The sequence below is a fragment of the Ylistrum balloti genome, unplaced genomic scaffold, assembly GCF_031769215.1.
Source record: "Ylistrum balloti isolate Yb309-2 unplaced genomic scaffold, AGI_CSIRO_Ybal_v1 Utg370136, whole genome shotgun sequence".
In the NCBI taxonomy this organism is placed as follows: Eukaryota; Metazoa; Mollusca; class Bivalvia; order Pectinida; family Pectinidae; genus Ylistrum; species Ylistrum balloti.
In genome coordinates this window covers 161,355-176,301 of record NW_026782145.1, presented here as the reverse complement: position 1 = coordinate 176,301, position 14,947 = coordinate 161,355, and the positions used below count along the sequence as shown (strand labels likewise).

Sequence of the window (14,947 nt, the reverse complement as noted above, 5' to 3'; positions counted from 1 at the left end):
ATGGAACTATTATTTGGTTGCCACTGTCTTCATAAAACAGCATCTTTCTCTGTTTTATTAAAAGGTACCAATTCATTATAACATGAACAATGTGCCGATTCACTTTTACACTTATGTTTAATGTTCCTTTTATTGTGCTGTACTCTATCTTTACATAAGTCAACACCATGTTTTATTTTTTTGCTATCGATCCCTGATAAGATAAAGTTGATTGATTGTAATTTTGCAGCTAGGTGTTTTTTGCCGGAGTTGTAAGTTTAGGGTTAGCGAATTAGTTTCCTTCATAATTTTTTAACGTGTATGCTAATTGTACCACATTATGTCTTAACACTATTTTTTATATACAGGTCCGATGATTTAACATTGGTGTCTTAGTAATACTGATGCTCTATTACCATGGTACTTTCTGTATAAGGAGGTCATAAAACATTTTACCAGAAAAATGTCAGGTGTTGAGTTTTTCTTTGAGTCACGAATGAAAGCATTCCATGTGATAAAACCTACAGAATCATAATTTAACATCTATCGATAAATGTTGAACCAATATTTGTGATAAATTCAAACCGACAGAATTGAAATTATACTATCAATGTCTATATTGTCACTTTAGGACAAGGGACATGACTTAATCTTGGTGTCAACATCATATAGTTTTGTTCCCACCACTTTCTCATAAGTATTTGCCACTTTGTCAGCAATTAATTTCTTAACAAATGTAACGGAATGATCCATGGTCATGTGACACCCGCTTGCTTTCTATCAGTTCCCTAACCGAATGCAAAGCCATGGGCCATTCGCAACCTACAGGTAAGATTTGAGAAAGATACCTCATTTTTCTCAAAACAAAGTGATCACAAACTTAACCAGTCAAAATCCAAAATAAATGCCCGTCAGGCATTTCATTTTAAACTTGGGGCATGTAATAAACTCATGTGCACCACCAAGGAACATACATCACAAATTAGAAAATTATTCATCAAGCATTCCTTATGAAATAGTAATAAATTACCTAACTATCAAAACACTCAGATGGCCTCCTGTCGACGATGTTGCTTTTCCAAATCAGTCTCACGAATTTTGAAAGGACCCATGCAAAACAAACGATTAGAAACTTGCATGTTCAATTTTGTGACTGGTCAGAAAACCATGATCATGACATTTGCTTCTTTTTTTTTGTTCAAACTGATGAAAACTTTATCAGTGGTATTAAGAATTGTTTTGTCATGCTGACACAACTGACCACCATTGTCGTTTGTTTTGCTAAATTTGTCTTTAATAGAAGCATGTTTCTGACATACTAATCAGTCTCTGGCTTCAGTGACTACAGATGTACAGCTACACTATACAACTTAGCAGAAGTCAAGTAAATGTAATGTTACAACAGGTCTAATGTACAAGCATGACTGGAGGATTCCAGTGACACCACATACAAAACAAACAATATTGTAAAAAAGATAAGAACAAATCAAAATTCCTTCATTTTTTAATGGTGAACTGAAACATCCATGCAATGATATCAATATTTTCAACACTAGGAGACTAGAACACATCATCAGTATGGATAATTGAGCATTCATAAATACCTGGTAGTCAGTCCAGTATGGAATTATGGGATATATCAGAATATAAATTCTTTCAACATTAGATAAAATTGAATTGCATATCTAGACATTATTTTGTTTGTCTGTTAAACTTTGTAAATAATTAATGAGAATAATAGTGTTAGATAATGTAGGGTAATAAATGCTTAACCAGATACAAGTCATAGGATATTGATACTTAAGGAGGTATGTTACCTTACATAATATTTTGTAGTAAGAGCAGACTTTTAAATATAAATTGCTGATACGTTTGTAGGTGTGTACATTGCCAATCAAAGAATTCAATTGACCTTTAAGTATATGACAAATGATCATCAAAAATGATTATTTTAAGCTTTGAATCCTGGAATTTCTTAGAATTGAAAAGGAATCCAGTAACCTTAGCTAGGAAAAACAAAGATAACTTATATACAAATGTAAGAAAATACATATGTATCATAAATAATCCAAAGACTCAGTGTGCATGCTATCCTTATACAAAGTACTGAGATTACAAACAGCATTACAGTCGGAGAGAGACCAAACATATTAATCCTGGCATTATACAATGTGTTTGAGAATTGAATGGTGTATGTTCTGAGCATATCTTTCGTCACCTCCATATTCTGTAACTTATCTCTCTGGATTATCAAGGGTAGATTAAGACTGAATGTTTACATATGAAATAACAAGTTTACCACTTTGTTTCTTACAACTTGGATTGAGATAATATCAAAGTATTACACTTTTATAGTCATTTTCAATATACTTCTTCCACAAGACAAGATGGTGCAGATATGAAGACACTTTAGTAGTCAGTTCAACAGGTGTGACACATAGAGATAAAGGTACATCAAAACAGGGACTTTTTTGTTCCATATTTGAACTGAATTCTTTCCCCATCCCCCTTTCTTGAGCGTCCAAAACTTGAACAGAATTCTCTCTCCATTCTTCAGTGTGCCAAATTTGAACCGAATTATCTCTCCATTTTTCTTGAGCAACTCAAATTTGAAATGAATTTATCAAGTGTCCCATATTGGAACTGAATTCTCTTCCCCTTTCTCAAGTGTTCATAATTGAAACTGAATTCTTACTCACTTTTTGAGAGTATCCCAAATTTGAACTGAATTCTCTCTCCATTCTTGAATGCCCCAAATTTGAACTGAATTCTCTCCCCTTTTCTCAAGTGTCCCAAATTGAAACTGAATTCCTACTCCCGAGTTGAACTGAATTGTCATCATTTTGCATGAGCGCACCAGATCTTAACTGAATCTCCTTTTCTCGGGTGTCTCTAATTTGAACTGAATTCTCACTCCCTTTCCTGAGTGTCCCACTGTTCAATTAGATTTGAACTGAATTCTCTTACTTCCTTGGCATGATGTAGATATCTTATAAGTATTAAAGAAAAGTGGATATATACTGATGAGAAGATCCAACCCAGGTTCAGATTTAAAAACACCTCTGAAAATTGAATCAGCTCCATTGATTTTCTGTTAATCACTATTCAAAAGAATTTTGTGTCAGAATTAGGAAGATTACTTTACCACGTTTAATTTCATTCCAGTTGTGAGTTCTGAAGTGTGAAAAGTGAAGATTTTCTAGCATGACCTGTGATGAATAAACCATATATTTCAGTTTACCTACTTGATTTACATATGATATCTGATAATACATATAAATATCTATTCAATGTATGCCTTATAAATGGGTATGATTATCCTCATAAACTAAACATATACAACAAACATTGATGTAATAATAAATAATTAAAAAAAGCATATTTATTGCAAAGCTATCCACTTGACAAGGTTGGCAGGTAAACATATCACAAACTCTCATTCAACTGGTAGAGAGATTTAAGTGATTAATAGAACAGACAAGAGCACTGTCATTCATACACATATAAATGCTATCTGAAATAAACTTAAATGCTGAATATTGATATATAATGAGGAAGAAAATTCAGTTTAAATATTTCAAAATTAAGCTACCACTGATCTAAAATGTGTACCTTTCAAATGTTCATCAATTAAAAAAAACTACAAAATCTTATAAAGAATGCTCAGCAGATTTTTCCTTATACAATACCACTGGAAAGTAAAACATGTCACAATTATCGAATAAGCACTTGAGTTAAAATTTAATCAAATATCTTAGAACAAACAATAATATGTAATCAGGAGCCTGGAACATATTGATGAACAGTTTAGAAGGTACACATCATAATAAACATGTTCTATAGTAATCAAAACATTTGATATTGTCAGAAATGCAAAAATAGACACTAATGCTACATTCAGTCAATGTAGACTCCTAAGTTCCAACCTAACGATTGTCTAGTAATATCACAATTGTTACACATTTTGGAGAATTCTTTGTCACATACACACAGCCATAAACTGCTGGGTGATACATTACATTTCAGATTTAGTTGCAATAAATTTAGGCGCAATGAAAGACAATGGATGTAACAGCACAAATGAGGAATGACTATTTCTAGTCATTAATACAATTTAAACACGCACATAATAAATGTATACATTAATTCTGTATATCTAGAATTCTACTTCGTCACATTTTGAAATGTAATGTTATCATTCCTGTGACAAAATAGGTGAGAAAACATGTTTTATAACTTAATAAAGAATTTTGTAAAAACATTAACCTCATCATACATAATGAACATGTATATATTCAATCAAAAGCTAATCTCTGTATAGGTACTGTCCTGAAAAAGCCCCAAGTTCTAGGCAAAACCAGTCGACGGTTAAAATCAACATGAATCAACATATCCAAAGCTTGTTGCTATTGATTATCTTGCTTACTATCAACTGGTCATTTTTCAAAAATTTATTCTATTTCTCTAAATAAATTTATTTTCAATAAACAGTACTTTATAAGACTGAAACAATCTCCAAGTTGGTGATATTCACACTCTATCTCTTTGGTGACGTCAAAATACTTATGACGTCATGAAGAAATGATTTCATAATGGAAATAATGGGAAACTACACCTAATCTTTGCTCTATTAAGTCATATGACATATGTCATAACAAATATTGTCATGAGTGTTATAACATTGATATTAAGAAAAGTTATTACATGGATTCTATCTGTAACAGTTTGTCATGAATGATGCAGGGTTGTGGGGTAGTGGTAGTGATTAGCAGTGTATGGTTGTATCTCACTGTAAAAAAATGTATTTATGCAAAATGCAATATTCACGTTGAATGATACACAACCTTTAACTGGATAAAATTGGTCTCAAATACAGTGACACAATTTCTCAAATGTCACTTAAAGCTTTAATAAGTGTAAGTCACTGTCTATTACACCTGCTAGTCAGGACTACTACCATAACTAATACTGTGGTAACTAGAGCAACAATGGACTTACTCAAAATTAATTCAGGGAAGTCAAATGCATATACAGGAGGTAATAACAAAGAAGTTAAAGGAATCAACTTTTTTTAGATATTCCGGCTTACCTTACAATATCTACAATGTTACATGTTAGTTTACTTATAGGGAAAACAAAATGTATTTTTATGCTGCATGCTTTACTTATAGGGAAAACAAAATGTATTTTTATGCTGCATGCTTTACTTATAGGGAAAACAAAATGTATTTTTATGCTGCATGCTTAAGTATTTCTGGACAAGAGTAAGAATAAAATATTACTTATATTCTGCAAAAAAAGAAAAATAAGACATGCTTTAATAAACAAGAGGTCAGGTGGCCTTTACAGTCATCTGAGAAATAAATAATAAACCAGAGACACTGTTGTTTGTTTTTAAGTGTCTATGATACACCTCAAAACAAGCAGTTTTGCTCCCCGTCCCACATTAAATATCAGAGTGCTTCATCCAAGTCTGACACTTTCTGAGAAATTAAAAAAATGTATGTTCTTTTAAACTCAGAAACCACTCGTGGTCCTCCTCCCTAGCCCCCTAATGAAGATCTTAACTTTCACAATAGGTTGTTGGTTACCTCTAGTTTCTATCAAAATATAACAAATGGACTCCGAAAAGTAGCTGAAAATGCATTTAGCACTTGATGCCACTTGACCATCAGGACTTCAGAGGCCAGTCCATTTCTCCTCTGAAATCCAATTAAAGGCTTATGATGCTTCATGACAGATAATAAGTAATCGCAATTAGTAGTCATCTGACACAAAAAATGTTGTTGGAAACATTGTCCTGTATATTGTACAGAAAACACTTGGATTTAACATGTAAATGAAGCCAATAAAGACAAATGTGATGCCTGATTAATAAGTCACACCAGAACATCTACTGATTTCAAAAGACAAATTGTTTATTGTCAATAATCTTCCACACTGGTTCCATCATGTTCTGATAGGAAATTTAGAATACAACTTCTACTCAATCAACACCCAACTAAACCTTTATGCATTACCTACATCTACCTAGGGTTTATATTGACAACCTCCTATCAAATATATCTATACAGCATTACCTACCTTTGTCTTGTCTTTACATATTCATCCCACCAAAAAACTTGTGTTACCTGCAGTTACCTATATTCCCGACAAGCATGTCCCAAATTTTACCAAAGTCCACTGTCATATTACATCATTGCAAATATCTGAATCTTAATTTCAACTTTTTATCAACAAACGCCTATGTTTCTCAATATTCTCTCTTCATACATTTATAACATGAAATTGTACATCAATTTCAATGGTTAGTAATATTTAAGATTACTAGTTTGTTTATCTATATATATATATATATATATATATATATATACACATACACAGAATGTTGTATAATGTATTTAATCTAAAAATCAAATAAATTATCCTAAATCTTATTCATATTTCATGTATTTTAAAATGTAATTACTGAATTTATGTCATTTTAAGTTCTCTTACATGAACTGTAAATACCCAGCTTAAATTCTGACAAATGTTTTTATGTTTTAATGAATTTGACAATTCATGTTAATGAACATTTCAAATTATCCAATTGTCCAACTTATACTTAAAAAATCTTGTTGGAGCTTTAGTTAAAGATTTCACTAAGAATTATTCAGCTCTATCTGCTGAATGTTTCAAAGAATTGTCTGACTCCCGTTTTCAGACTTTTCAAAAATGTTTTTGTACTCATATAGCCTTTAAATATCACATAAAACCAGTTTCTCTTTGATATACCGGTATTCCTTTACAAGTTCTCTGTGTTCCAGAATATATTCTGACTTTTTATCAATAAAACATATCCTGCTAAACATATACATACTCAGTAGTACGCTCTCCAAGAGTTGGTGAGTTTCATATTACCTAACGGATCAGACCAACCTGTCTGGTCCACTCTCTAAGTGTAGAAGATGATCTCGGGGATCTGACCATCTTCTACAGAAGTTCCATTGTTGTTGCCGGCTGCATAGGTAAACTGAAAGGTGACCTTACCACTGGACACTGATTCATGGGTCACTTTCCTCAGACCCTTAGCACCGTAGTAAGAATCCGGCCCCTAAAAAATACAATCACAATATTACAGTTCACAGTGGAAAAAAAATGAATGTCTCTATTTTATTCAGCATGCACTGAACCCTACTGTACAATTAAACAGCTCATGCCATGGAGATAGATTCTTGACCTACTATTTTGTTAATATGGATGACTTAGATACTTTTCATCAGGAAACTTTACTGAATTAAGAGAACAACTTTCCTGTCAAATCTTATAAAATGAAAATATTGAAATCTGGGGTCTGACAGACAGCTTGATGACAACAGTCAGATAATCTTTACCAAGGTGCAATGTTTACACTCATGGTGCATTGTCTTTAGATGAAGCTTACAGTCATTACATGTACCTGCTACAGTCATTACATGTACCTGCTACAGTCCTTACATGTACCTGCTACAGTCATTACATGTACCTGCTACAGTCCTTACATGTACCTATTACAATCATTAAATGTACCTGCTACAGTCCTTACATGTACCTGTTACAGTCATTACATGTACCTTCTACAGTCTTTACATGTACCTGTTACAGTCATTACATGTACCTTCTACAGTCTTTACATGTACCTGCTACAGTCTTTACATGTACCTGTTACAGTCATTACATGTACCTGCTACAGTCATTACATGTACCTGCTACAGTCATTACATGTACCTGTTACAGTCATTACATGTACCTTCTACAGTCTTTACATGTACCTGCTACAGTCTTTACATGTACCTGTTACAGTCATTACATGTACCTGCTACAGTCATTACATGTACCTGCTACAGTCATTACATGTACCTGTTACAGTCATTACATGTACCTGCTACAGTCATTACATGTACCTGCTACAGTCATTACATGTACCTGTTACAGTCATTAAATGTACCTGCTACAGTCCTTACATGTACCTGCTACAGTCCTTACATGTACCTGTTACAGTCCTTACATGTACCTGCTACAGTCCTTACATGTACCTGTTACAGTCCTTACATGTACCTGTTACAGTCCTTACATGTACCTGTTACAGTCCTTACATGTACCTGTTACAGTCATTACATGTACCTGCTACAGTCTTTACATGTACCTGCTACAGTCATTACATGTACCTATTACAGTCATTACATGTACCTGTTACAGTCCTTACATGTACCTGTTACAGTCCTTACATGTACCTGTTACAGTCCTTACATGTACCTGTTACAGTCCTTACATGTACCTGCTACAGTCATTACATGTACCTGTTACAGTCCTTACATGTACCTGTTACAGTCCTTACATGTACCTGTTACAGTCCTTACATGTACCTGCTACAGTCATTACATGTACCTATTACAGGCATTACATGTACCCGCTACAGTCCTTACATGTACCTGTTACAGTCCTTACATGTACCTGTTACAGTCCTTACATGTACCTGCTACAGTCCTCACATGTACCTGTTACAGTCATTACATGTACCTGCTACAGTCATTACATGTACCTGTTACAGTCCTTACATGTACCTGTTACAGTCATTAAATGTACCTGCTACAGACCTTACATGTACCTGCTACAGTCCTTACATGTACCTGTTACAGTCCTTACATGTGCCTGCTACAGTCATTACATGTACCTGCTACAGTCATTACATGTACCTGCTACAGTCCTTACATGTACCTGTTACAGTCATTACATGTACCTGCTACAGTCCTTACATGTACCTGTTACAGTCATTACATGTACCTGCTACAGTTATTACATGTACCTGCTACAGTCTTTACATGTACCTGCTACAGTCATTACATGTACCTATTACAGTCATTACATGTACCTGCTACAGTCCTTACATGTACCTGTTACAGTCATTACATGTACCTGATACAGTCATTACATGTACCTGCTACAGTCATTACATGTACCTGCTACAGGTCTATTACCTATATTACCTACAGTCCTTACCTATATTACCTACAGTCCTTACATGTATCTGCTACAGTCCTTACCTATATTACCTACAGTCCTTACCTGTACTGCCTCCAGTTCTTACATGTATCTGCTACAGTCCTTACCTATATTACCTACAGTCCTTACCTGTACTGCCTCCAGTTCTTACATGTATCTGCTACAGTCCTTACCTATATTACCTACAGTCCTTACCTGTACTGCCTCCAGTTCTTACATGTACCTGCTACAGGTCTTACCTATATTACCTACAGTTTTTACCTGTATTACCTACAACCCTTACATGTACTACCTACAGTTCTTTATGTCTATGAAGTGATTTACCAGGTATTTGATTTATTGCCCTGAGAACAATTAGTGTCATTTTGATACTTGGTCTCCAAGTAGTGGTTAGTGGTACTACAGTGAAGTGATGGGATCTTCACAATAGGTTACAAAGTTTGATACTGACTGAGCTATGTCCCACACTTTACCTCTCTAAAATGAAGAACACTGTACAATAACAGATTAAGTCCTTACCTTCAAAGTACCACATGCAGTATAACTGGTATTGGGTAAGATCTCCACTGGTTCCTTGAACATTACACGAAAGGTGGAGTTGGATCCGTCACACTGGAAGCTGGAGTCATTTTGTCCCATCACTTTTCCAGTATCTGACTGGATTATCTACAAGATTCAAATCAGGATTTAACTTTTAAAGTCCTGGAAGAATATACAAATTCAATTTTACATTGAATTCAACCCACCCTAAATATTTACACATTTTTATAAAGTACCAAGTCATTAATTGCATGTATATACATTTTGTGTAGCAAATTTAACAAAGATAACACAAAACTGTTGTCTTCTGTCAATTTATTAATGAGGTCAAAATACCCTTCCTAGGAAATATTCTCAAGATTAATTTACTCTTATCCATAAGATACATCATAAACTTGAGAGATAGGCCACTGTAAATGTATACTGTATTCAACTTAATACATTGTAAGCTTACTGCGATATGTGTCGTTTTAAAGAAGTTGATTTTGTACGTAACTTTCAAACATTTTTAAAGGTATACCTGTATGTTGACTGCATATTCATGAGGTCCATGTATACTTCCATAAAGACAAAACCCAACAACGAAAATCCTCCTATTCACCATAAATCTGCAATTTAAAGAGACACATTATCAATGACCTTTTACACAAACAATATTACAATATTCCTATTCAGATGTTGTATTTTCAAAATAAAAATGATATACTGTAAGAAAGCTTGATATAATATATATACACATATTAACAACACTGTTGAAATAATCTCATATACACATGAGAATGTGTCTACTTCTGAAGACAAGTACAGCACAATGAATTATTTAGAGGCAACAACAGAATGTTTCTCTACAACTTGTTAAAATCTTGGTGTGTTATTTTTCCAAAATGAGGGAAAAAACATGAATAGCTTAGTGCATGAAACATTTTATATAACTTTCAATGACTACACATGATATAATAGAATTATGTACATCTTCAAATTACCAGTAGTCACAGGTTTCATCACTTCCCATAAAATCAACAATTACTTGTTATGTGATAGCTGATTCTGATGCTGGAACTTGACCTTGTATTCCATACTATATTGTTTTAGGTACCTAATTCTGCCACTGGCTGTACTTTATCAGCAGCAACTATGACAGCACTGCATAACTGTAGTAGTTTATACCTACCTGATTCTGTCATTGTTTCCACTGTATCCCATACAACTTTCTATCTGACAGCACACTGTATTACTTTACTGTTTTATACCTACCTAATTCTGTCATTGTTTCCACTGTATCCCATACAACTTTCTATCTGACAGCACACTGTATTACTTTACTGTTTTATACCTACCTAATTCTGTCATTGTTTCCACTGTATCCCATACAACTTTCTATCTGACAGCACACTGTATTACTTTACTGTTTTATACCTACCTGATTCTGTCATTGTTTCCACTGTATCCCATACAACTTTCTATCTGACAGCACACTGTATTACTTTACTGTTTTATACCTATCTAATTCTGTCATTGTTTCCACCGTATCCCATACAACTTTCTATCTGACAGCACACTGTATTACTTTACTGTTTTATACCTACCTAATTCTGTCATTGTTTCCACTGTATCCCATACAACTTTCTATCTGACAGCACACTGTATTACTTTACTGTTTTATACCTACCTAATTCTGTCATTGTTTCCACTGTATCCCATACAACTTTCTATCTGACAGCACACTGTATTACTTTACTGTTTTATACCTACCTAATTCTGTCATTGTTTCCACTGTATCCCATACAACTTTCTATCTGACAGCACACTGTATTACTTTACTGTTTTATACCTACCTAATTCTGTCATTGTTTCCACTGTATCCCATACAACTTTCTATCTGACAGAAAACTGTATTACTGTAATATTTTATACCTACCTTATTCTGTCACTGGTTCCACTATATCCCCAGCGACTCTCTATCTGACAGAAGCGGGACACCACCTGCTCCTTCCCAGTCAGACAGCAACGTGGCTTATCCAGGAAAGCTATCTGAGGTTTAGGGTTGACTGTGAAGTACAGAAATAACTGGACCACTTCCCGGTCTTCCAATAATCCCCCTTGAGCTGCACCTTGAGCAAACTCTTCCACACTCATCAGAGGAAATCGAATCAACCTCAGACCTCTCCCCAAAACTAGTCTTTGATTGTCAGGTGTGGGTGATATGTTTCTTCTAGCACACTCTGCCTCCCCCCAACGACACACAGCAGCAAACAACTTACATTCTCGTATACCTAAGGTATCTCTCTCCAGTACTACACAGAGCGTATCATTGTCAATGTCTGTAAAGCCATCTGCTACAAGTGCCTCGGAAGTGTTTTTGTCAATAGTCTCTAAACAAAGTGCTGCTAGTTGAGGCTCATCAAATAGTCTTGCCTGTGTAAGTAACATAAATGCATTATCACTACTCAAGTTACGCTTCAGAAATTCTACACATGCTTTTTCCAAAGCCGGAACAGCATATTTTTTGGCCGTGTACAAGGTTGTCATCACAGTATCAGAACAAATTTGTACTTCATCTGAATACAGAAATTTTAGTAAAGCTAGAAATGCACCTGGTTCTACATCAGGAATTTCAATTACGTCATCTTTGGTAGCCATTGGTCCATTGAACTGTGCATCAAAAACAGCACTACCAACTGAAAGAACAAACTTATGAGCAGGTATCTTTTGTTGGTTAGGTGGGGTTCCGACCAAGAAATGTATGTCACTCATAATTTCTGTATTGAAAAGATATGCTAGTCTTTCTTTCACTGTTGTTTTTGTAGATTGCCAGTTGTACTGAGCATTACCATGCCCGTGAGCAGTTCCTGGTAGTTTCTCGTTATCTGAGAATGTGTATGTTCCTGATGGATGAGTCACAGACAGCGTTGCACCAGTTGTAGTTGAAGTGGATAAAGAGGTTTCGCTTGTTGATTTTAGAAACTGGTTGTGTGCAACATCTTCAAGATGAAAGCTAGAACTGGAGCCACTTCCATTTCCGGAAGACAAACTACTGGTGTCAGAAGAGGGAGAGGAGGAAAGAGGTGATACATTCACAGACGGCAAATTCTGTTGTTGAGTTGTGACAGGTGATTGTGGATTTTTCTTGTTAGCAGTCTGTTGGTTCTGATTTGTACACAAATTCTTTGCTGCTTCCTCTTGGTTTTTGCTAGGTTCTTCACCTTTTCTTTCCTTTCTTGGGGGTCTGTTGTTGTCCTCCATTATTAAGTTTCATTGAGAACTTTAAAAAGACAAGGCATTAGCAGTTATACCTAAAGCATAAATCTGCTGATAAAAAAAGAGTTGATATCTTAGATATATGTCAATTATACAAATTTGTAGCATTAAAATGATCATGATTATGCAGAAAAGGAAAATGTCACAATTATGAATCTCAATGTATTCTAATCATAGGTGAATCAAAGTTATAAAATCTTGGGAATATTTTTGGTTTGGTGTACCAGATAAAAGCCTATACTGTTTCATAGCAATTTTACATAAGTAACAACTATATTAAACATATAGTGAATGGTAAACAATATCTATTAATATGTACAAGTATCAATTCCTGTGCATTTCTGCACACCGAGTTTTTCCTTTTCCGATTGTAATTACCCCCTTTAGGGCCCCACTAGTTTAGTGCCCACGATTGACATAGATAATTCTCGAATGACAAGCCAATACAAAACGAATTACTAAGATTGATTGTTAAAAATGATATATTATTGTAACAGAGGTCATTTTTCATCACAATGCCTCCGCTAGGAATCGAACCAATCGAGCTAAAGAGAAGTTCTCTCTATTTTACCAGGGTTACATAAATAACTCGTCCTCGAGTTTCCAGGGGTTACAGCGACGCCGGTGGGGCATGGCTAAGCCAATACAAAACGAATTACAGAGGTCATTTTTCATCACAATGCCTCCGCTATTGATTGTTAAAAATGATATATTATAACACTATAGAATTGTTTATCGCAAACAAGAATTAACAGAAAGATGCAAATGCAAGTGTCATACATAAGACATGTACGTTTGTTTACACTTTCTTCGTAATCCATTTTTTCTTTGAGGCAGAAGTAAATGACTTCCGTCATATAACAAGCCATGTGACCCACTCGGCTATCTTCGTAATAAACTGAGTGTGAACATGTTTATAAACAATAGTCAAGATAAACAATGTTCCGACGCCGAAAAATAACCAAAAACAACCAATTTGAAGGTTATGGGCACATGTGTCGCTTTATTATGGATATATTTTATTATTCATAAGCTGAATTCTCCATTTTCCGATGTTAAAATCTAAGGTAATAGCCACTTTAAAGTTGTATATGCCAATTTTTTTTCTATGAACCAACAAAATATTTGGTTAACATTTTATCTCACATTAGATTGACAAGGCCCAATGATAAAAATCCTCAAAATTCTGGGATAACAGTCAATCACTAACCCAGAATTTTGAGAATGAATTACATATAGAACCTTTGCAAGGACAAGAAGTTGTTGGGAAGATTGCCCGTGCACAGTATCTTCATATTGATATCTAGATTTGTTATAATGAAATTATTAGCCACTTCCTTAATTATCATTTGAACATGACATTTATAATGGTGACAATTGGATATGTAGTGAGGTTGCAGGGGTGAAACACATGTGACATATGAGTTAACATTTCACCAAGGCAACAACAGTTTCATTTCCTGATCATATGAACCAGGTTGCAGGTATCTATTTACAGTTCGTACATCTTAAAAGATGGTAAAAATGCCAGGACATTTCAAGCTAAATGTAGATATCTACAATCCCAGTTTGGCCCAAAATTTGATATATACCTCTAACAATGTGAAGGAATACGGCTTCTTATTTTCGGCTCTTGAAAGAGACAAGAAATGTGTCGCAGTGTTTGACAAATCTTTCACAATATAACACTCATCATGTATACTTCATTTTATAACGACAATCCTCCAACAACTCAGTGCAATTGGAATGCAAGTCCTTTCCAGGAATTCCATCATATAAGGTGGGCATGTGCATGCACATTGATGTACAACAGAAGTACCGAAAAGCTTAATCATTTTCTGTCTAATCAATGTCTGTGTTGTGTTCAAACGTCGACTTCCTTAATTTTTTTTTAAATCTCCGTTTATGACAAATCGTCTGGAAAGAGTACATCTCATGTATAATTCTCGTTAATTATAAACCTTGTAATGTCTTACCTCAACTACATCTTCATCTTTTCACAATCTATATCGAAATAAGAGATTTAGGCAACTCCAGAACTTCACTGCAAATATAAATTGGAGAGCTAGAAATAACAACAATGGTAAAGTTAAAGGAAGTGGAATTTTAAGGAACGCGCACGCGCAGTGCGTTAACGTTATTACAG

At 34.5% G+C, this 14,947-nt stretch overlaps 1 protein-coding gene across 1 annotated transcript; it reads right to left on the bottom strand.

The window, feature by feature from the left end:
* Window positions 1–6,372: 6,372 nt before the first annotated feature.
* LOC132550610 (BTB/POZ domain-containing protein 1-like) lies at window positions 6,373–14,855 on the bottom strand. The gene is made up of 5 exons (XM_060214702.1): window positions 14,778–14,855; window positions 11,462–12,805; window positions 10,064–10,151; window positions 9,523–9,669; window positions 6,373–7,075 (listed from the first exon to the last, which is right to left on the bottom strand). The coding sequence occupies exons 2-5, from the start codon at window positions 12,784–12,786 to the stop codon at window positions 6,917–6,919; spliced, it is 1,719 nt and encodes a 572-aa protein (XP_060070685.1). The 5' UTR covers window positions 12,787–12,805; window positions 14,778–14,855; the 3' UTR covers window positions 6,373–6,916.
* Window positions 14,856–14,947: the final 92 nt, after the last annotated feature.

Excerpts from the sequence above, each read along its gene's own strand:
- LOC132550610 (XM_060214702.1), bottom strand. The coding sequence starts at position 12,786 with ATGGAGGACAACAACAGACCCCCAAGAAAGGAAAGAAAAGGTGAAGAA. Across the intron at positions 10,152-11,461 it reads GGAACCAGTGACAGAATAAG|ATTTATGGTGAATAGGAGGA; the intron begins GTAGGTATAAAA and ends TTTAAATTGCAG. Across the intron at positions 9,670-10,063 it reads AATATGCAGTCAACATACAG|ATAATCCAGTCAGATACTGG; the intron begins GTATACCTTTAA and ends TGAATCTTGTAG.